The sequence below is a fragment of the Amblyomma americanum genome, chromosome 7 (genome assembly GCF_052857255.1).
Source record: "Amblyomma americanum isolate KBUSLIRL-KWMA chromosome 7, ASM5285725v1, whole genome shotgun sequence".
Taxonomy (NCBI): Eukaryota; Metazoa; Arthropoda; class Arachnida; order Ixodida; family Ixodidae; genus Amblyomma; species Amblyomma americanum.
Window position 1 is genome coordinate 92,829,631 of NC_135503.1, and position 22,177 is coordinate 92,851,807.

The 22,177-nt window shown below is 48.9% G+C and overlaps 1 protein-coding gene across 5 annotated transcripts in view; it reads left to right on the top strand.

Moving 5' to 3' along the window:
• The window catches only part of Men (NADP-dependent malic enzyme), a 145,017-nt gene extending 124,317 nt beyond the window's left edge, over positions 1-20,700 (top strand). For all 5 annotated transcript variants that reach the window (XM_077632671.1, XM_077632672.1, XM_077632673.1 and 2 more), the window contains 4 exons: positions 2,960-3,077; positions 4,183-4,325; positions 13,098-13,268; positions 16,686-20,700. In XM_077632671.1, the coding sequence (XP_077488797.1) occupies positions 2,960-3,077; positions 4,183-4,325; positions 13,098-13,268; positions 16,686-16,907 (654 nt within the window). In that variant the 3' untranslated portion in view covers positions 16,908-20,700. The remainder of the gene's footprint in view (positions 1-2,959; positions 3,078-4,182; positions 4,326-13,097; positions 13,269-16,685) is intronic.
• Positions 20,701-22,177: the final 1,477 nt, after the last annotated feature.

The following is a 22,177-nucleotide window of genomic DNA, read 5'->3' on the forward strand; positions in this document are numbered from 1 at the left end:
CAAAAGATGCCGCTATGCTGTGCGGTGTCACCGCAGGCTTAAAAAGCCCAGGTGGTCGAAATTAGTCCAGAACCCTCACTACGGCGTCCCTCGTAAGCGTATGTGTCGCTTCGGTGCGTTAAAACCCACGTATTACTATTTAGACCACATCGCACAGAACACAGGCATTTTTGTACTTTTTCGCCTCCGGTAGATTACCGCCGCCGCGGCCTTTAGATGAACAACTGAACTAAAAAATCCTTGAGCCAGCGAGAAGATTCTTCTAGTTTATAATTAGCAGTCTATAGACTAAATGATTGTGCGTTGCTAATGGCCAAATCAGGAATGCGAGAACGGCGAATCTTAAGACAAGGGTCTACACTTCAATGTATATTCACGGCTGAGGCGTGACTAGCGAGGTTTACATTCAGATTACAGTGTAACGAAAAACGTGACCAAGGCTTCATCACGATAAACGAGCAGGAAATGCAGTAGCCGTTTCATCTAAGCAAGTGATTTTTGCGTTTTCTCTAGCACCATCGGTACGGCTAGCGACGTTTTTGGTCAACTTTCTAGTAACGGGCCACAATGGGTTGTGCACGATGAAAATGCGAAGAAGAAATTGCGTTTTCATTACGCGAGGCCATTATTATGAGGATTCTCTTGTTGCGAGCACTATTCCGACTTGCGGCTATGTGATCTTGCATTTCCACGGCACTGGCAAGGCTTTCAACCTCCACTTTATTGCCAGAGTCACTGTCGCCCATCGTTGCGAAGTAAAGACGTTGAGTCAGCATTCGTGTCAACTTTTTATTAAACGAAATTCTTTCTCTGTTTTCGCGGACAGAACTGCCCAGCGACCTTGGTAAGAGCTTTTGGGAGGTTTTCCAATAGAACGAGGCCTGTCACAAAGTATAGACGAGTAGCTTCTTGAGACACCCGTCACAATTGTGCCCGTGGTGCTATACGTAGGGATCATGCGGTGGAGTGCATGTGGGGTGGTTGTGTGGAGGAGCTATGTGTTTTTAGTTTAGTTCGCCTAACAGCAGTAATTGGCTGTGCTGCAGTACTTGAGCACAGCAGCCAGCATTTGCCTTTAAGCCTACGACGTACAGCAACGCCCGCTGGTCCTGACGCCTAACAAGGTAGCGCTACACGCTATACAACAGAGATGAGTCAAAAGAAAAAAAGCTGCCCTCTGGCACGCTCCCTTTGTAGCCTACTTCCCCCTTTTTTTTACTCCCATGTAGGCGTATTTGCGTTTAGAGTGTAGGGAGAAGCAAACACGGCAGAAATAAATGCAGGTGTCGGCGTTCCTTGCGTGCTGTGCAGTTAGTGTGATGAGGAGGGCCAGCCAGCTCGGTCACAGTTAAACTCAAGTAAATGTCACCGGAGGCAACTGCTGCGTCGCTTGTGTGCACTGATTCAACTATGTTTAGGTTTAGATTTATGGGGTTAACGTCCCGAAGCTACTGAGGCTATGAGGGACGCCGTAGCGAAGTGCTCCGGAAATTATGACTACATGCGGATCTTTAACATGCACTGACATCGCACAGTGTACTATACTGGCCTCTAGCATTTCACCTCAATCGAAATGCGACCGTGGCGGCCGGGATAGAAGCCGCGTCTTTCGGGTCAGCAGCCGAGTCCTATAACCAGTCAGCCACCGCGGTGGCGTTGATTGAACTAGGGTAGTGACATAGACAGACTCAGCAGCTTTGACTTGTTCGGTCACTTAGCGAAAACAGCGTACAGACGAGATGCTGTGACGAAATCACATTTTTCTGCTAGAGTGGTTTGGCAGTATTATTCATGCTTAAGACAAAACAATGTGCACAGTTGTACGCCGCTGAGATGTAGCGACCAATTTCTCAGGCTGCATGGAGGAGTACTGTCTTTGGAATATGCGAATAGAGTTAGCGTAGTAGAATACTATCTAGCGGAACTACTCTAAAGAAATTTAGACGTGGAACAGGTTTCAGTGTACTGCAATAGTTGCACGTTGTTTTGATTAGCATGCCTGCATGATGGGGATGCGCCCTATGACGTTTTCTAGGCGATGTTAACTTCCACGTGAAACGCGCATATCTTGTTTATGGTCAGAAGGCGACATTGTGAATCAGGTCAATCGTTTTCGCCACGTTTTCGGAAGGGTGAGTTTTGACGTTCGTGTAGATGTAGAGTGGACTTTTTACCGTTAAATTTGATGGCACACTATTTTCTAGCTGATTTGTTTGTATCTGAAGAGAATGCTGCTGCTCTGGGGATCGTAGCTATGTGGCATAATGATGGGGAAAGCAGCTAACTTCCATTATTTTTACTGTAGCAATGCATTTTAATTTTCAAGTTTTTTTTTACTTCAGGCTTCGGTGACACCATCAAGACATGGTAAAATCAATAGAAATTGATATCTCCAGAACTGACAGGACTTGGTAGTTCGGGACGCGTAGGAAGTGCAGCCTAATTGTGCACTGCATTTTTATTACAGATACTTCAAGTGCCCTTGCGTGAGGGCTTTACATGAGGGCTTTACATTTCTTCAGCTGTGTGATTAGGCACTAAGTATAATAGCCTAGCGGCGATTCCTTCTCGATGATGTATAAGCAATGAGAAGCAGCTTTGAATTAGTCTTCTAAGGCAACCTTGTAGAGATGCAACATTTTTTTCCCCAACTGTAATCCTTGCAATCACACTTTACTGCATATCATAAAAAGAGAAAATTTATGTTCAAGCTGCGCGTTGGCAGGCTGTTTTTGGATCATTTTTTTTTCATTTACTGCAGTTCTTACCACATCAGCGTGAATGGAATAATGCATAAAACCGCAACGTCAAGTGATGAAAGGTGGAATGAGATAAACGCTGCGTTTGTGCTATATAGTTATACGTGACACAAACTGGACTTAGACAATAACGGTCGCATCTTATTTTCGCAGTGTTCAGAGTCGATCGATGCGCTGAATTGGTGTGCGATGTGTTGCAGGACCGCACGCCCAACGGCGACAGCACGCAGTCGCACAAGGACAAGTTTGCGAAGGACGCCAAGCACATGACCCAGCTGCATGAGATCGTCAAGTTCGTCAAGCCCACCGTGCTCATCGGTAGGCCTAGCGACCAGCACCTGTGACTTTCCCTTTGACCAATCGCAGCACGGCAGCAGCTCGGAAAAAACAAATACTAAATCACATGACCCGTTTACGCTGTCGTACAGAGATGGACGATGGTAGCCACCGTCATAAACTACGTACCCCCGGTGAATTGTCGAGATCCGATTTGATGACGCATTCCTGCACGTCTCTATACATACATGCACTAGCAGTACGCATCGTATACGCTTGTCTGTAACATCATCACTGCGGCTGGCAGGGAAAGTTCTCGTACCACAGAAGCGTCCTTATGTTAAATACGTTAACCTCAAGCACTCGCCGAGAGAGAGAGAGAGAGAGAAACACTTCCGCGCCACTGTGCGACTGAACGTAATGTACAATGTACGTCGACGGAATTATGCTGAACGTGTTAATTCTCCGACTGTGATGGGTAGCTTCGCCCCGGTATGTGTGATCACCCTTGTTTTGCCACTCAAACCCGTCGACCCCAAAAGCGGGAATTTCTACGTTTTCCCGCCGTTTCGACATACGTGGAAATAATTCAAACTGGTATGACAAAAACGCTGTTATCTTCGAAGAAGCTTGCTTGTACGGTTTTTCTGTAAAAACTGGTCATCAGAAAAGAAGGAAAGGGAACGGTAGAATTAGGAGGAGATGACTGGAATAATCGAACAGAACTTGTTGTCGGGTGAGTTGGTTCATACTTGTAAATCGGGCAGGAGAACACTGTAACATAGACAAACACATAAAGTGGGACACAGACATTCGCTTGTCTAAGTCCTTTTTCCCGCTTTAGTTTTATAGCGCTCTTCTGCCTGATTTACATCTGGAATAGTCAGCGTGCTCAAAATCACGAATGGCACGCGAACAACATTCAAGAGTCACTGTAAAAAAATTAAAATTTCAAAGCACGTCAGACTGCGTGTCTCATTAACTGTGCTCGCTTTAGGTGATTACTTAGGTCGGAGCTCCTTCAGATATATTTTTTATAAGCAGCACTCCCGTGTCTTTCCTTTGCTGTTTGTCAATTTTACACAAACACTCCATCTTCCGAGGGTATGGTGCGCTGTTGTTGACGTCGGGATCCTTCTCCCTGCAGGCGCGTCAGCCCAGAGCAACGCGTTCAACAAGGAGATCCTGGAGCTGATGTGCGCCAATGCCGAGCGGCCTGTGGTGTTCGCCCTGAGCAACCCGACGCACAAGGCCGAATGCACGGCTGAGGCCGCCTACACGTACACCGACGTGAGTGCCACGCCCCACAGAGCATGCGTGCATGGCTGCAAGCAATCGTGCGAAAGGCATGCGCATGAAAGCTCCCTAAGTGACCTTGCTGGATTTCTCGTAAATTATAATGGGAGAGTGGAAATGTCGTCGACTGCAGTGTAAAAAAGAGTAACGCTACAAGAGCTCTCAAGACGAGACTGATACAATGAAACCATTTGATTGCACGTCTTACCGTGGCGATCACCATTAGCTTAAACACGCGCGCGTGTTCATTTTGATGCTATATCGTCAGATTCAAAGATCTTCGCCGGTATCAAGAAAGCTCGTAGCAGACGACGCGGTACTACAGCAGACTACGCGGGGGCGCCTCGATCGCCTCAATTACGTGGTGCACGTGGATGACGCGCGCATCCGTGTTCACGTTAATGGTCCCTGGCAGCGATGTTCCGTGCCGTAACCGAAAATTCCCCTAACTATACCAAAAAATCCGTCCCTATTCCTGGCTCTTTTACCCAGCAGCACTGAGGAAAAGCCAGAAATTTGGAAAACACTAAAGACGTACGGTTCCTTCCGGCATGTGCATGGGGTCAGCGATGGGAGGATGCAGCTGGTAAGCCGACTGTCATCGTTATTAGCGGTTTTGAGAAATGGCACGGCGCAGGAAGTGTCTCACTTCTCGGTGGACACCTCAACCGCGCAGTGAAGGAAGGGAAGGAGGTGGGAGTGAAATAAAAAGAGAAATAGGTGTCGTAGTTGGGGACTCCGCAATAACTTCGATGGCCTGGAGATATTTAACGTGCACTGACATCGCACAGCACGCTGGCGCCTTTTGCGTTTCGCCTCCATCGAGACGTGGCTGCCGCGGCCTGGTTCGAACCTGCGTGGATACTGCGGCTCAGTAGCTGAGCGCCCTACCCATTGAGCCACCGAGGCGGGTGCTTAGTTTGTTGTTTTCAACAGTGGTTATAGTTTTGGAGCCATAGTTCACCGTCATATGGGGACTGTTGCTCATAATCGGGAGCGTGTAGGCCCTGCTCCCTGAAATGCTTTGGTGACCGGAGACCCACTCGAGAAATATGCCAGGATGGCGACGGCCTGCTAGACCACGTTTGATATGTTGCAGCATAGTGTCGCTGGCGATACCCCGGAGCTCGCCTTCACTATTTGCGTGAATGCAGCTGTGTCGTTAGATTGCTGTTGTAGAAGCGTGGATGCGGCTACGGCTTCTCCGTATAAAGGAAGCCTTATGGCGGCGGAAAAAAAAGATTTTTTTTTAACGGAATGCCAATTAAACCTAGTGTGATGACCCCCATAATGCGCAGGTCCACACGGGACGGAGAGGCAAAGAGACACCGTATGGCTCAGTTTAAACAAACAGATATATTCAATAATTACACATGATTAAGATTATACATCAGAGGCTGGGGCGTCCGAGCTTACGTGCCGACGACTTCATGGGGGCGATGGAGTGGCTCCGGAGTTGGGCTCGAGCGGTTGCTGGCAGAAGCTGCACGCCGTCGGGCTTCGGCGCTGAAGGCCCTCTTGGCGAACGAGGTCGTCCTGAGCGTTCCCCTTCCGTACTGCTTCTCGATTTTTATATCCTCTTCTCCACACTCCAAGGGTGAGGACGCCCACGCCGGAGGGGAAGGAGGGGAGGCTAGGGCTTTCACTTGGGCGCACAAACATACCACCGCACTTATTGTCTCACCCCCCTCACGTGTTGAGTCCGAGGGAAAGAAGGTTGACTTCGAGGTAGCGCATAGCGTCGGCTGTGGTAAGGCGCGCTCTGGCCCGCTGACAGTTCCCTTGTCCTGGAATGTGCCCGGGAGGGCCGCCCCTGAAACCGCCACGCCAATTGGGGAGGATAAAGCCTGTTTCCCCGCGGCGGCGGCGGCGGGTCCGGTTGGGTCCGGTTGGGCTTAAACCCCTTCGTTCTGGTTGTCACTCTCAACGAGCATGGCTGGGTAATTGATGATGCCTGTCATCTGGGTCTCCGTCTACGCCGCGCCGTCGAACGTGGAACCTCGTAGCACACACAAGGAATGTACCTCGTAGCACACAAGGAATGTCACACTCGCTCACCCTCCAGAAGAATGTTCTCCGAACATTTGAGTCCCTGCAGCTCCCCTTGTCTTTCTGAATCGCCTCGCACAGTGCGTCCGACAAAACACTTTTCGCTGCACTCAACACCACTGCACAACACCATATGCCTCCGTTGTCATAACTGGCGTCTCCAGGGGCAGCACTGATCTTCTTTTACAGATAAACATGAAACTCAGCACCCAAGCCTCTCCTTTCTAGTCCAAACTGGACGAAATAAATTTACCACAGTTACAAAGGAGCTCCCACTTCTAGCACGATCACGGCACAGACAAAAATATAGATAACGAAAGGAAGTAGGGCAGGTTCTGCATGCGCTCCGCATGCTCTCCTGTGAAGGTGTTACTTAATGACAGAAAGGTTTAACTACTAACTCCGATAACTTAACACATACGCATATAGCAATGTTATGAGCTGTGGCATTACACAATTCTGACCAGTTCACAACTCCGCTCTGTTTACACCATTAGTCCGACTTAGCTTTCCGATTTCGCAGCGAATATCGGCCTTCATGAGTCATACTAAGTAAGTCTGTGACCCTTTGTCTGCTTTGGGACTCGCGAGGGCTCGTGGCAGGAGCCTCTCCTGGCGTTATCTGCGCGGCAACCTCGCGCGCTTCTTCTTCTAGCAATGCATGAAGTAAATCCGGTGGCATTCTGGCCGTCACCTCTGGCGCCTGCCGAACAAATGCAGGAGAGGGCGTTTCTTGCGAACTATCTGCGCGCTCCGCTTCACTTCTGTCCCCATCAAAATCCGCGCTTTCCCTTTCCTCATTTCGTGAATACTGAACCGGTGCCGACTTGATCCGATTTGCGTGTATCCTTATCAAGCGCCGGTTCACGTCTCGGACTCTGAAGTTTATTGGAGAAAGCTTCTCGACAACCTCGCACGGTCCTCTCCACTTCGTCTGGAACTTACGAGGTAGCCCAATCTGCCTTTGGCAGTTTTCAATGTACACGCTGCCCCCACATTAAACGGCGCGTCTCTAGAACTGCGATCGTGCACCTCCTTCCTGCGCTTCGCCGCTTTCTTTAAGGCCTCCTTTGCGATGTCCCTCGCCACTTGCAAGCGCTATTCTAGCTCCACCTTATAGTCGTCCAGTGAAGCGTATGGGACACGACGGGGGCCCTCTGGCACTTCACTAGGCTGGTCCGGGTCTCGGCCGTAGAGAAGAAAGAATGGCGATTCGCCCGTGCTCTCGTGTGCTGCTGAATTGTAGGCAAACATTGCATACGGGAGCCACAAGTCCCAGTCCCGCTGGTCGCGCGAAACAAAATGCGACAGGAACCCGGCCACGGTTTGGTTCAGTTGCTCCACCGCGCCGTTGCAAGCCGGATGGTACGGTGTTGTCTGCTTCTTAGCGATCTTAAGCAGCTCGCAAACTCTCCTCATTAGCTGCGACACGAAGTTCGTTCCCCGATCTGTCAAGAGTTGCCTCGGGGGTCCATGTCGGAGCACGATCTGTTCGACAAATGCTCTTGCAACCGTGTCTGCCTTCTGATCTGGGAGTGCTACCGCTTCCGCGTATTTTGAAAGGTGGTCGACAAATGCTAAAATGTACTTGTTTCCGGAAGTGGTCGTGGGCAATGGGCCCATTATGTCCATACCTGTCCGCTCGAAGGGAGCCGAAACCTCCGGGAACGGCTGAATTGGAGCTGGTCTTCGTCCCTTGGGTGTTTTTCTTTCGAGACAGGAATGACACTTCGCACAGTAGTCTCTAACATCCTGTCGCATGCCACTCCAGAAGTACAAACGCTCCACACGCCTGCGTGTCTTCGCTACGCCAAAATGACCGGCGCATGGCGCATCGTGAAACGCGCGAAGAACCCTTTCTGTCCACGACCGAGGTATGACGACTCTCTCCCAAGCGGTTTTCTCTGGTCTCCCTTTCCTGGTTGGCCTCGTGCGCCGACACAGGGTGCCGTCTTTGCCAATGAAATAACCTAGCTGTTCGGGGTGAGACGGTGCGCCCTCTAAGCTTTCGATTATTCGCTTCAGGTCAGGATCTTTGCACTGTTCTGTGCGTAATTCGGCGGGGTCGACTACGGGGACAAACTCATCTATAGCTGCCACGGCAGCTGTGCGGCTGAGTGCATCAGCATTCAGATGTGTCTTTCCTGACTTGTGCTCAACTTCAAAGCAGTATTCCTGCAGGTGTAGATGCCATCTAGCGAGTCGCGAGCTAGGGTCCCTGACACTCATCACCCATTTCAGAGGATGGCAGTCTGTGACTAGCTTGAATTTGCGGCCGTAAAGGTAGCATCTGAAGTGCTTTACTGCCCAGACAACGGCGAGGCACTCCCTTTCCGTAGCTCCGTACTTTTGCTCTGTGGGGCTCAGCTGTCGGCTAGCAAAAGCAATGGGATGTTCTTTGCCCTCGATAACCTGAAATAGCACGGCACCAACTGCGAACTTTGACGCATCTGTGGCCATAACGAAGGGCAAATTAAAATACGGGTGGCGCAACAGCGGTGCACTCATTAGCTTCCTTTTCAGGGCCCCAAGAGCATCCTCCGCGTTTTCGTCCCAGCGAAAGGCGACATTTTTGGCTGTTAAGGCGGTGAGCGGCTTAGCGAGCTTGGCGAACTCCTCTATGTGCCTTCGGTAGTAACCGATCAGGCCGAGAAACTGCCGGACCTGGCGGACGCTAGTCGGGGATGGAAAATCCGAGACACACCTTAGTTTCTCAGGGTCCGGTCGCACGCCGTCAGCTGAAACAACGTGCTCGAGGTATTTCACCTCGTTTTTGAGGAATTGGCACTTAGAGGGCTTCAGCTTGAGACCCGCTCCTCTTAGTCGCACCAAAACCTGCTCAATATCGCTCAAATGGTTCTCAAAACTGTCACTGTATATGATAATGTCATCCATATACACGAAGCACAGCCTCCCCAGAAGACCTGCCAGGATAACATCAGCGGTTCTCTGCCAGACAGCAGGGCTGTTGGCCAGACCCATCGGCATTCTTTTCCATTCATAGTGCCCTGAGGGCGTGTTGAATGCCGTTTTCTCGGCATCTGCCGGATCCATTGCTATCTGCCAGAATCCCGCCGCAATGTCCACTACCGTGAAGTACCTGGCAGAGCCCAGCTGAGAAAGCGTCTCCTATATATTGGGGATGGGGTATGGATCGATGCGAGTTACGGCATTTAGTTTGCGGTAGTCCACTACCAATCGATACGAGCCATCTGGCTTTTCCACCAATAGTGCTGGTGCTCCCCAGGGTGACTTTGAGTGTTCGACAATGCCGCGATCAATCAGGTCCTGCACCTGCCGCTCCATCTCCTCACGTTGGGAGTAAGGAATCCTGTACGCACGCTGGTAAATGGGCGATGAAGTGCCGGTTTCTATCCTGTGCTTTATAACGCCACAGCAGCCCAAATCCAGGTTGGACGCGGCGAATACCTCCGAGTAGTCGTTCAGCAAACCAGCCAGAGCCTCCCTCTCCCTGGATTTTACGTGAGAAAGATCGAACGACACCTTTGGAGCAGCCGAAGGACTAGCATGCTCTACAGTTGCGAGTACCATATCGGTGGGCTCACGTTTCTCTATCGCAGAGGTGAAGAAAGCCAATGTTTTGTTCTTGGGAAGGCTCAGTGGCTGCTGGCTACAGTTAACCACCCGTAGGGGCACTCTGTGGGCGTCATTAACTGTCACGAGGCACGCGGCTGCCTTCAGGCCATTGCTGAGAGAGTCGACCGGCTCAAGCACTCCCACGGCGCCGCTCTCTACATCTGAAGGCACAAACGCGTACAAAATGTGCTCCGACCAAGGAAGGACGACCGCCTCATCGACCAGCCTGACGGCAACCCGCGAATATACCTTCTCCAATGATCCCACTGTTTGACGGGTGTCAATATCGGTGATGCGAATCTCAGCCCCTCTCCTGTTCAAAAACGGAACTTTTGAGCCGCCCGCATTAACCTCTTCCTCAGAGAATGAGACTACTACCTTTCCTTTTCTCAAAAAATCCTGCCCTAATATACCTGACACTCCGTTTGGCAGAGACACCGTGTCCGGGCATACGTAGCAGGGGTGCTCCAATGCAATTCCGCCGAGAGAGAAGTTTAACCGGTAGAGTCCACTTATGCCAAGAGGATCCCCCGTTATGCCTACAAATTTGGTTGCCATACCACCAGACGCTTCCAACACCTCGCGGTCCCCCTTCCTTCGAAGCGTGTTAAAACTGCTCTCCTTAAGCAATGTCACATTTGACCCCGTATCTATCAACAATTCCATGCAACAACCATTTAACTTGCAACGCACAACAGGGCATGCCTCGTCGGCCACACAAACTACCACCACCTCATCATCCACTGCTCCTTCCCCACGCTCCTCAGGCTGGGGAGGACTAACTAGTTTTTTGTCTCGGTATCTGGAGCCCCACTGTAGGCTTGCTTAGGGTGTGTCTCGCCTGCTTCTCTTTGTGGCTCCCCACGGCGCACGTTTTGGCAGAACCTGGCGATGTGTCCGCGACCCTGGCAAGCGAAGCATACGATTTCTTCAAAATCTCGCATACCGCGCCTGTAGCTTTGTGGCGGTCTCCGGTTTCCAGCGAATGAGCGCTGTTGAGCGCGCGCTTCAACCTGGCGTTCTACCTGCTGAGATAGCAGCTGTTCTAAGCGATCTAATCGCTCTGTCAAGAGAGCAACCTCAGGGTTGAGCACCGCTCTCTCTATGACGCTTACTCTCGCTGCGGCTGTCGTTAACGCCTCATTTCGTTCCTCATCCAATGCGGCCTCCACGGCTTGGTCGAAATTGCTCGGCTTGCGCGAGAGCACGAACCGGCGCACGGGGTCTTGCAGACCAGCCACGAACAAAGCGGTCATTTCCTCTTTAAGTAGATCCTCCGCGTATTTCTTCCTTAGCTGGTCTCCTTCCTCCTCCCTGCTTAACGTATCGCGCGCAAGGCGCTGAAGCCGCGACGCAAATGTTCGCACGTCCTCCCCTACCATCTGTCCGGCGTCACGGAACCTCTGTACCCGCACGTGACGTGGTTCAGTGTCGAAATGCTCAAACGCGAGCTTCTTAAATTCCGCAAATGATTTTGTGGATTTTACTTTTTCGTCTCGCCATGCAAAATCATGAGCCGCTCCTGCCATCTTACACCTCGCCATTCCCAGCATTTGAGCATCGGACCATCCCCCCATTTTCCCAATCTCTTCTAGCATGGAAAAGAAATCGCAGATTGGAACCCCTGTCTTATCTCCCGTAAACGTCGGAATGACGCTTCCTAATGCCAGCATGCTTGCTCCGAGCGACGGCTGTGGAGTGGGAGCTCCCTCAGATAAAGACATTTTTTTTTCAAGCCCTCCGGTGCCTCAAGCCTCTCAAATGGGGGTAAAAGTCCCACAATCAGTCCCGTGATTCCCTTTTGATTACAATTTTGAAGTCATGAATGTCGCAGCATTCAGAGGACATTTGCTTTTGAGACCCCACTTCTGACACCAGTGTGATGACCCCCATAATGCGCAGGTCCACACGGGACGGAGAGGCAAAGAGACACCGTATGGCTCAGTTTAAACAAACAGATATATTCAATAATTACACATGATTAAGATTATACATCAGAGGCTGGGGCGTCCGAGCTTACGTGCCGACGACTTCATGGGGGCGATGGAGTGGCTCCGGAGTTGGGCTCGAGCGGTTGCTGGCAGAAGCTGCACGCCGTCGGGCTTCGGCGCTGAAGGCCCTCTTGGCGAACGATGTTGTCCTGAGCGTTCCCCTTCCGTACTGCTCGATTTTTATATCCTCTTCTCCACACTCCCTAGGGTGAGGACGCCCACGCCGGAGGGGAAGGAGGGGAGGCTAGGGCTTTCACTTGGGCGCACAAACATACCACCGCACTTATTGTCTCGCCCCCCTCACGTGTTGAGTCCGAGGGAAAGAAGGTTGACTTCGAGGTAGCGCATAGCGTCGGCTGTGGTAAGGCGCGCTCTGGCCCGCTGACAGTTCCCTTGTCCTGGAATGTTCCCGGGAGGGCCGCCCCTGAAACCGCCACGCCAATTGGGGAGGATAAAGCCTGTTTCCCCGCGGCGGCGGCGGCGGGTCCGGTTTGGTCCGGTTGGGCTTAAATCCCTTCGTTCTGGTTGTCACTCTCAACGAGCATGGCTGGGTAATTGATGATGCCTGTCATCTGGGTCTGCGTCTACGCCGCGCCGTCGAACGTGGAACCTCGTAGCACACACAAGGAATGTACCTCGTAGCACACACAAGGAATGTACCTCGTAGCACACACAAGGAATGTACCTCGTAGCACACAAGGAATGTCACACTAGTGTTAGGTTGCGAGAGAAGGGGATGACTGATACTTGTTAGACATTATGGCGTTACCTCGGAATGACTTTACTTACTGCCGATGGTGCAGTCTCGGCCTCTAACCATCCGCTGAGAATGTCGTGGTTGCCCGGAACTCAGACTATCAAGAGCCTTCAGAAGAGAAGGGGCTCCAAAAATTCGGTAAGGCATATACGCTGATCAAGGCGCCTGGGCACGCATACGTACACCCGTATCCGGAGTCTGCGCGCCATGTTCATTTGGAAGTCTACATGTAGCTGCAAAGCTCTCAAGGTTCCTTTGCGTAAATTGTCCAATAACGTAGCTTAGGTGTGCCCCTGTACTCGAGCTAAGCTCTTATGTACAGTGGGTGCACTGACTGAACGACTTGGTCTGCCGTTGTTCCTACTTCTGCAGGGGAAGTGCGTGTATGCCAGCGGCAGCCCGTTCCCGCCATTCAAGTACAAGGGCAAGACCTTCTACCCTGGCCAGGGAAACAACGCCTACATCTTCCCGGGCATCGCTCTCGCCGTCATCGCTTGCGGCGTCCAGACCATCAGCGACGAGGTCTTCCTGATCGCCGCCAAGGTACGCTACTGCTCCATTGCACCAGCGGATCCGCCTGCTGTAGTTACAGTGCGTATCATAGTGTGAGGGAATATGCGATTCGCTGGCGCGCATTTTGGGTGCAGCAAGAGTACAGGAACAGGAGTATCACCGTTTCGCTCCCTTCATGTGAGAAAGCTCCCTCATTTTCTGATTACACACCCTACGTCATATTGCTTGGAAAATGGAGATCAGGTGCTCGCTTGTTCCCTATAATATTGAACCGCCTTGCGTAGTTCAGTCACAAGAATGAAGCAGCCTTCGCGCTCACCATATCAGTCGACAAGAAATGTGCTTACGATTTTTGTCACGTTCGCGCTTTCGTTCACATTGTTGAGGACATTGATACTGAATAAACAAGCAGTGCATAACTAGCATAGCAGAAGGAAATACAACATCGACGCAGATCATGCACAAATGTGTGAATATGTATGCGCTTGGAACCAGCGACAACGATGACACAGCGCACGTACAGGGGGATGTCCTCAATGACTACTATAAGATGCTTTAAATGTTTTGTGCCTTCATAATCATCATCATTATCATCAGCCTGACTACGCCTACTCCAGGCCGAAGGCCTCTCCCATGTCTCTCCAATTAACCCTTCTTTTGTCAGCTACGCCCACCATTTGCCCACAAACTTCTTAATCTCATCCGCCCACCTAACCTTCTGCCGCCTCCTGCGGCACTTGCCCTCTCTTGGCATCCACTCCATTACCATTAATTATGATTGAGCTGTAATTCAGCATCTTCAATGTATTTCATTGCGCTGTATTGTCATCTGTCACCACTTTTTGATACTAATTAACTGCTCCAAGCTACAAATATTGCTACCTCCGTTCTTTAATTTGAGTCTCTCTGTGCATGGTTTGCAGTAAGTGCCTGAACTTGTTCTGGCCTTAGCTTGACCTAATCCTGGTTTAATTCCCCAGGCTTACCGTTATGGCATTCTAGTGCAGCGATTACTACTCGTCACAGGCCAATCTGAAGGAAGCACAGGGGTGGAAGAGGAAGGGGTGAATGCGTACCCTTACCCGCTCTGGTCACTGTGAAGAACTACGCTGACCATATTTTTATCAGCGAGCAATGTTCAATTTATGCAGTGTGTGCGAAATGTGTAGACAGACCTAGTTAGTTTTTCATACATGGCTTCCTTAATGCGCTGTTCTGATTAAGACAGAAGCAAGGGGTAGAAACACTTCAAGTTTTCGCGTACCTTGCTGCTGTGGTACGAAGAGCAGCGCACTCAGGAAGTTAAATATGCAATGTGCACACCGAACCGCCCTTCCTGTACCGCTGACCCCTCTAAAAATTTCCATAAATCCGCCTCTGGTGCTAGTGTGTACTGTGGGGAAAGTAGGCAGGCATCTAAGAGGTATGTGTTTTGATACAGAAAGGGAGGCACTGGCTATTTTTCTTTTCGACTACAAAAAAGAAAGAGGAAGTTCAAAGTTTATTCAAAAGTATATACAAAGCTAACGTTCACCAAAGGATACAGAAAGCGGTCCCATAGTTGAGAACTGTAGTGGGACCTCTTAACGAGAAGCGTGTGCCAGGTGGACACCCTGCACTGAGGGAAAGGGAAGGGTGATATAAAAAGGAAGTGAAGGGAGGGGCTGGGTGAGGAACAAGGACACCAGGTAAGAACATGTGTGCTTCACAGTCACCATGCGTTGTACAAGGACGACGCCTTCGTCAGTCGAAAACAGTGCTGTATATATGCGCTGAGAGCTGCCGATCGCTGTGGCGACAGTCTGAAGATTTTACTCTCCCTCAGAGGGCGGGGATCGAGGCGCGTTACAGCGCAGCACAGCGTTTGTCTTTCGGCGCTAAACACAGGGCATATACAAAGCAGGAATTGTCTCTTCACAGCCACGTGCGTCACAAATAGGGCTGTCGGCCACGTGGTCGGCCATGCCTACGCGGAATGAGTACTGGTTTATAAAAGCACCACCGAGTCATAGACTACAAAACAGAGTTGCTTCACGCCGCTGTAGATAAGGTGGTAGAAGGTGGCGTAATTTAGGGTCCAGTGAATTGAGTTGGAGGTTGAAAAAGGTCAAATACTCTAGAGGTGATCTTAGGGCAGAGAAATTTCCTATGTTGGTTTGCGAGACTAGAACTATCTAAAGCTAAAAAACTCCCAGTTTTTTTTTACCGTCGTCACTTCGTGGGCGGTTTTATCGTTTGTTCTGTGGGGTAAAAAACGAACTTTGCGCTTGTCTCGTGCGCATAACCATTTGGGGGGGGGGAGGGGTAAGAGCCATCCTTATTGGTTAATGCGGGGTGACCCAGGCAGCACAGAAGAGTGGCCCAATATTGGGAACTCAGTGGCACAGAATAGTCCTACGTACATAGAACCAGACTTTCCCGCGGCACGCCAACATAGGGTAAGCCAGTTCACCGCTTTCTCAACATACTCCTAGGATTCCCCACATAAGCCCAACAACGGCGAAGCTATATAAAAAGGCTTAATACATTGTACCACGTTCTATGTTCATCCAACGTATGCCTCGTCGACTTCTAACACTGGCCACGTTGGCCCACGCTGACCTCTTTTTATCCAATGTAGGCCTCGCTCTCACTGAAAACTGGCCACATTGGCCCACGTTGACCACTGCTCATCCAACGTGGGCCTCGCCGACTGTAAAAACTGGCCAGATAGGCCCACGTTGACCTCTGCTCATGCAATGTAGGTCTCGCCGACTTTAAAAACTGGCCACATGGCCCACGTTGACCTCTGCTCATCCAACTTAGGCCTCGCCGACTTTAAAAATTGGTCACATTGGCCCACGTTGACCTCTGTTCATCCAACGTAGGCCTCGCCGAGTATGGAAACTGGCCAAATTGGCCCACGTTGAACTCATTTCGTCCATCGTAGGCCTCGCCAATTTTAAAAGCTGCTACAATGGACCACCAAATCAGTTTGTTGCCCCAAAACAAATTTGGTCATGCTGTTCTAAGAAACGAGTTATGATGCGCCAGTTTAATCGTCTCATATTTGATTGCCTGTGCTATATATAGAGGGATTAGTTTATGGTGGTTTAACGTTCCAAAAGCGACTCGGGCTATGAAGGACGCCGTAGTGAAGGGCTCCGGAAATTTCGACCACCTGGGGTTCTTTAACGTGCACTGACATGGCACAGTACATGGGCCTCTGAAATTTCACTTCCATCGAAATTCGCCCGCCGCGGCCGGAATCGAACCCGCATCTTTCGGAGATCAAATGAGATGTGGCCGCCGCGGCGGCTCAGTGTTTATGGCGCTCGGCTGCTGACCCGAAAGACGCGGGCTCGATCCCGGTTTCGGCGCGGTTGCATTCCGATGGAGGCAAAATGCTGTAGAGATGTTCTTCTCATGCCTTCTGATTTCTTGCCTTTGGCTGATGCGCATGCGCAGACGGTGGCAAACTCTGTGACGGAACAGAACCTGGATGAAGGGCGCGTCTACCCACCATTGTCGAGCATCCACGACGTGTCGCTCAACATTGCGGCCGAACTGGCGGCGCATTTCTACGCCACTGGGGTGGCGACAGTCAAGCCAGAGCCCAAGGACAAGATGGCGTTCCTTCAGAGCAAGCAGTACGACTTCAGCTACCCCGGAACCGTCAGGGTCAAGTAGAAGACGTGGGTTCATGTCTTTCTCGTTGTTGTATTCGTTCTGCGTGGAAACCGACGTCAGGTCTGCAACCGTGGGCATCTAGTAGGCGCCCTATTTTCACTTCTGTGTAAAGGGGCTGCCTACCCGCCCTAAGATGCCTAAATATAAGCATCTAGGTTGTTTCGGTTATTTAATTCAACATTCTAGATTTTTTTCTTTCGTCTTGTGTAACAACAGCATGCATCATCGAATTAAAAAAACAAAAAATGCTGCTCTGCTATCGCTGTTCACACATGTGTAATGCGGGTACAAAGCAGCGCATGTGAACAATGGGGTGAATTCAGTAGCCATTGCACATTTCCAAAGGTGTCAATCTTCCTGTCAATTTATACCTGGCAACACATCCTGGCCCACTGCCTCAGTCTGTATAGGGCATGGTGAGCGACAAAACTGCATCGAGTCCAGTTGTGCAGAGCTGGGGAGGTCATGAGCTATTCACGAGCTTAAATGTCGCATGTGCTCTATGGTGTGCATAGGCCGCTTCGACTGTTTTGCTTTCCTCGGTGGATACACTGCTGATTTGTTATACTCTATTGCATATCTGCAGACACGATGTTGGTTGGAATAGCAGAGAGTTCATTAACTATAAAGTCGGATAACAAATCACGCATCTTTTCTTTTGCACTGAGCGTAAAGAGAGCAGTCGTAAAGCACATCGCAGAGACATTACTGCGGGACGGTATGTTAAAGCTGAAATTGTTCTGCAGCCCTTTGGCGTAGTTCAGTGTGACAGCAGTTTGGTACACTCCTTACGTCGAAGCTCGATGATGACAAGTGCATAATGCAAAGGCAGTGCACTGCAGTTCGGTTACTTGCGTTCGCTAATGCCTTGTGAGGCTCATATTAAAGGTCACTTGGACAGCAAAGTTTCACCATAGTGTTCTTCAGGGTGCAAGAAAGAGCGATGAGTGGCTCTGTTCGTTACTTGGTTCTTTCCCTCATGGGCACGGGTTGGCATCTAGGAGTGAAGCCTTGGATTTGCTTTAGCCTGATGGACGCCATTGTGCTTCAGGTAATGTGCTGTCGAACAAGGTCATTTTCCTCCAAATGATCATTGAGATCACAGGCATGTTATTATTTCTCCTTCAGCACTCTATGAACCATTTTTTGAATATGACAGGCACGGCAAAGTAAAAGGCTACAATGCACTTCAGGTGGCATGCTTGTAGTAAAACATTTAATGGAAGGGTACGACGACGCGACGCGTTATGTCCTATGAACTCCCAATGTCTTTCTGTAGAGTAGTAAATCCGGGAATGTTGGTTATGAACAAGCAGAAAATGATCTGCTCTGCTGCATAGCATGTTGACTTTTGTGCTGTTATGCAGTCTTGTAGTGCGACTGGCGTATTCGCCTATAAGTGTTTCTTTTGCACTTATCATCTGGCACCATCTTGCTTTGGGACATTGCATCCATTGGGCAGAGCAAAGCTGGTGTATTGCCTTTTCATTTCATGCGACTTTCTTTTCTTGCATTGGTTTGGAGGCATAAAGCAATGCCTATGAATCTCAAAGAATGTTGTATATCCATCACATATGGGATTATGTTCGGTGTGATGCAGGCTTTTTTTGCTAGTGAAAGTTTTTTGTTAGCATGCGATATGTTGTAGTGCAAGCAACTGTTTCTCATATTCTTTAGCTCCTTTGGTCTAAAGTGCAATGTTCTGATATTGTGATAGATTATTTGATAAGAGAGAAAGGTATTGGATATTTTTATTCGAAATCCAAGGCCCCATTGATACACAAGGCACAAGGTGCATTATGTGAATGAAGTTCTATAGAATCTTGTACCAACAACGAAGGATGAAAGTTAGCTTATTTGCAGATTGGGGACTCAAGTGGAGTGGTATTTATTTTATACAGTCAACATCTTTGGTGAAACACTTTTCGAATAGAGCTTATATCGGCCTTGATTTTGAACTGTGTATTTCTTCATTTTTTCGATTTACTGATATATAAGCATACATGTGATGAAAAAATTAATATCCAGCATAAGAAATTTATTTTTGAAATGGACTGGGAACTTTTGCTCGAAACATCGTTTGTTTTTCTTGTATTGGACACGAGTGCAATTATTTTTCACTACCAATGTATAATATTAGTAACTATTACTACTGGATATTACCTACAGAGACAGGATCCTACAAGACTTTTTTTGTGACAAATTTTTAAAGTTCACACAAAACAAAGCGATAACTGCACATTTTCAGTCATTTGACTGAACACTTCGGAGGATTATACAGTGTATAGAATTAGTCACTGAAGAGAATAATGATCCTGTAATAAGGATGGTTATAATGCTCCTGTCATAGCATTGGGAGCCATGCGCAGTTGAAGTCTTAGTGAGGTTGCAGCTCACACACAACTCGGGCAGGAAACCTTAACTCTAGCAGCAGGAAGAAAAAAAGATACGGCAGTCAGAGAACTGGAATAATGTGCAGTGTCTTAAAAAGTTACGAGGTAGCATGACATCATGCTTTATAGGATAGGTCAGTATACCAGGGAAAACAATTAGCAAATAGAAGTTTGTGCAGTTAGAAAATGCTTTGCTGTAGTCAGAAGCTAGTTGAGATTATTTACATGTACTGAAGCTGCTGCGCTATTATTTATTTTGAGTTTTGAGTGTTACATATGCTCTTTATGGTTTGTTCACTTACTGTGTAAGCATGTTCCACTGTTAGCACATGAAACCAATTAGCTTGTAAGCTAAGAACACTTGTTTTGTGCATTATTCTTTCTCCATTGTCGTGGTACGTGGGGAGTACTGACCAGGAGGCTTTCATGTGGTATGGATGTGGATGTGTTTCATTGCACAAGAAACAGCACACAAAGCATGAAAACATACAGGGTGAGTGGCGAGTGAAAAAGAACAGGAAAAGCAGTTTCATAAAGGTTCCCATGTGTAGGACTGGTCGCTACACGCCTTCGAATCTGGCTCAAAACTCTTGCGAACCTTCCATATCGGTTGTAGTTGTGCACTGAACAGGGAGCCATCCAAGGAAAAGTTTCAGATGCTCCAAGGTTCCTTTTTTTTTGCTTTTAACGAGACCACATTTATACATAGCTGACTGTACCAAATGGAGACTACGAGGGATCTTTAATCGCTGCTTGCCTGTCACATGATGTTTCGATCTCCCGTGTGTTGTTCACTAGTGGCGGTGTTAATGTAAAAACATTGAGTGCATGATGGGACAAAGTACTTATATCTATACCGTTACTTTGATTCATGCTATCTTTGTGATAGAAATGGAGGGAATTCAGCCAGTGGTGAAAAGAATATAATGTAATAAGTTTGTTAAAGTATTTGTTTCTATCCTGGTGCAACTCACACTTGCGCAAATCATGTGTATACAATCTTGTACGCACACACACAAAACACTTGTGATGTTCCTTACTCATGCAGAGGGTTGGAACTATTGTGTTGTGCGTGCTTTCTTTCGCTGTAATGTCTTGCTGTGGTGCTTTCGATGTGTATGCTGTAAGGGGAAGCACGTTCGAATCTCGCGTGTGAGCACGTGAACATGTTATTTTTCCTGTCTGCTGACAAAAGTGCTACCCAGATGTTATGACGCATGTGCACACCCAGCAGTGATCTTTTTGACGCAGTTTCAACACTCTAGGCCACCACCAATGCCAACAAGCGATGGATCTATCGCTTCCACTGGTCTCGTCGTCATGCTTTGTGCAAGCGCTTTATATGAAAAGTTAAGAGTGCACTAATAAAGGAACAACAATGAAGAACGCTTCCCACACCACATTGGTTTTTTTTTGCCATCTATGGAGCCGGACCTTCTTAAAAAGCTGGCGCCATTTCCCTCAATCGCTTGAGTTGGCTTTCAAGGGTTTCGAAAGCACTGCTACACCTTCGAAGTGACATTGACTCTATGTAGTCCAACAGTACCACTGGCTGTTGCTGTGGCATATTGCACAATGTTCCCGCGGGACAGGAGTTGAACGCGAATTTATGCAGTGACACGAGAGCTGTCGCAGTTCTCACGTAAGGCTGTCAGAGCAACAATTAGAATTTCACCCATTGCGAACACCAGAATGCCAATGCTTGACTTATAGTCGTTGCAAGCATCACTGGGTGTTTTGTTAATGCGCACGGGCACTTTCATCATTACTGAGTGTTTAGTTGATACACTGAAGCCTTCACCTCATTGACAGAACCTGATCAAGCGTCGTCCCCATGTATGCATTGTTAGCGGAAGCTTTAGAACGCATTAAAACAGATCTCGGTTATGGCGCTGTTTCTGACCCGGATATATAAAGCTCCATTTGTCGTTCAGCCCTGTTCAGCCCTGTTCAGACCTGTTCAGCCCTGTTCAGCCTTGTTAGGCTGGACCGTTAGGCTCTTTAATTTTTGAGGGGCATGTAGCCCACCGTAATCAATATCCATATCAGGTTTTAGAATTTTGAAAACTCAGTTACCCTAGGAGCTGTGGCCCAAAAAATTCTACCTATATCGCGCCAATATACACGCACTCTCGAGAAGCTTGCAGGCTGAGCAACCTCTCTAGTTCACGTAACTCGTCGATAGCCAAAACTGGTTAACATTTCAATACTTTGCAAGCCCGCTAGTTAGCATGCCTTAGCTGTATTCGGATGTACTACACCGCTGACAATGCTATGCCGAAAAAGTGCCCTTCTAACTCAAAAACTCTATTCTTAAAAATTGTATAAAGTCTTAGGTGAAACACCATGTATAAGGATGTGATCAGCTCGCTATAGCCGCATGTATTGTCACCTGCCCTGATTTGAATTGTGGGGCTATGACATCCCGCAGCTAGGACGAATGGCGGGGTGGAAGCTGACCTCCTGTTTAATGTCGACCACCTTGGCTTCTTTTATAGGTGCACTGTGTACCCAATTGGTAACGCGTCCCCGACTGCCGAAGGGGAACGCTATCCCCTGCAGGTTCAAAGGAAACAACAAAGATCAGACAAAACAAGACCGTATTTATAATTTAAAGGAAAAGAGCCAATACGCACAAGCAAAGCACACACACAATACGCGTACAACACTACATAATAAAAGGAAAGAGTTCACCAGGTACTGAGCGTCTCAGGTGTAGTGGGGATGCCTTGCAGACAGGGTGGACGCGGGAGGAAGAAGTGAGACGCGTCACTGGCGTTGCGTCGAAGGAAGCGGCGGAAGGAGCCAGGTGGTAGTAGGAGCGTAGAACACAGGCAGACGCTGGTGGTCTCCCGTCAGCAGCCCCAGGAACTTGGC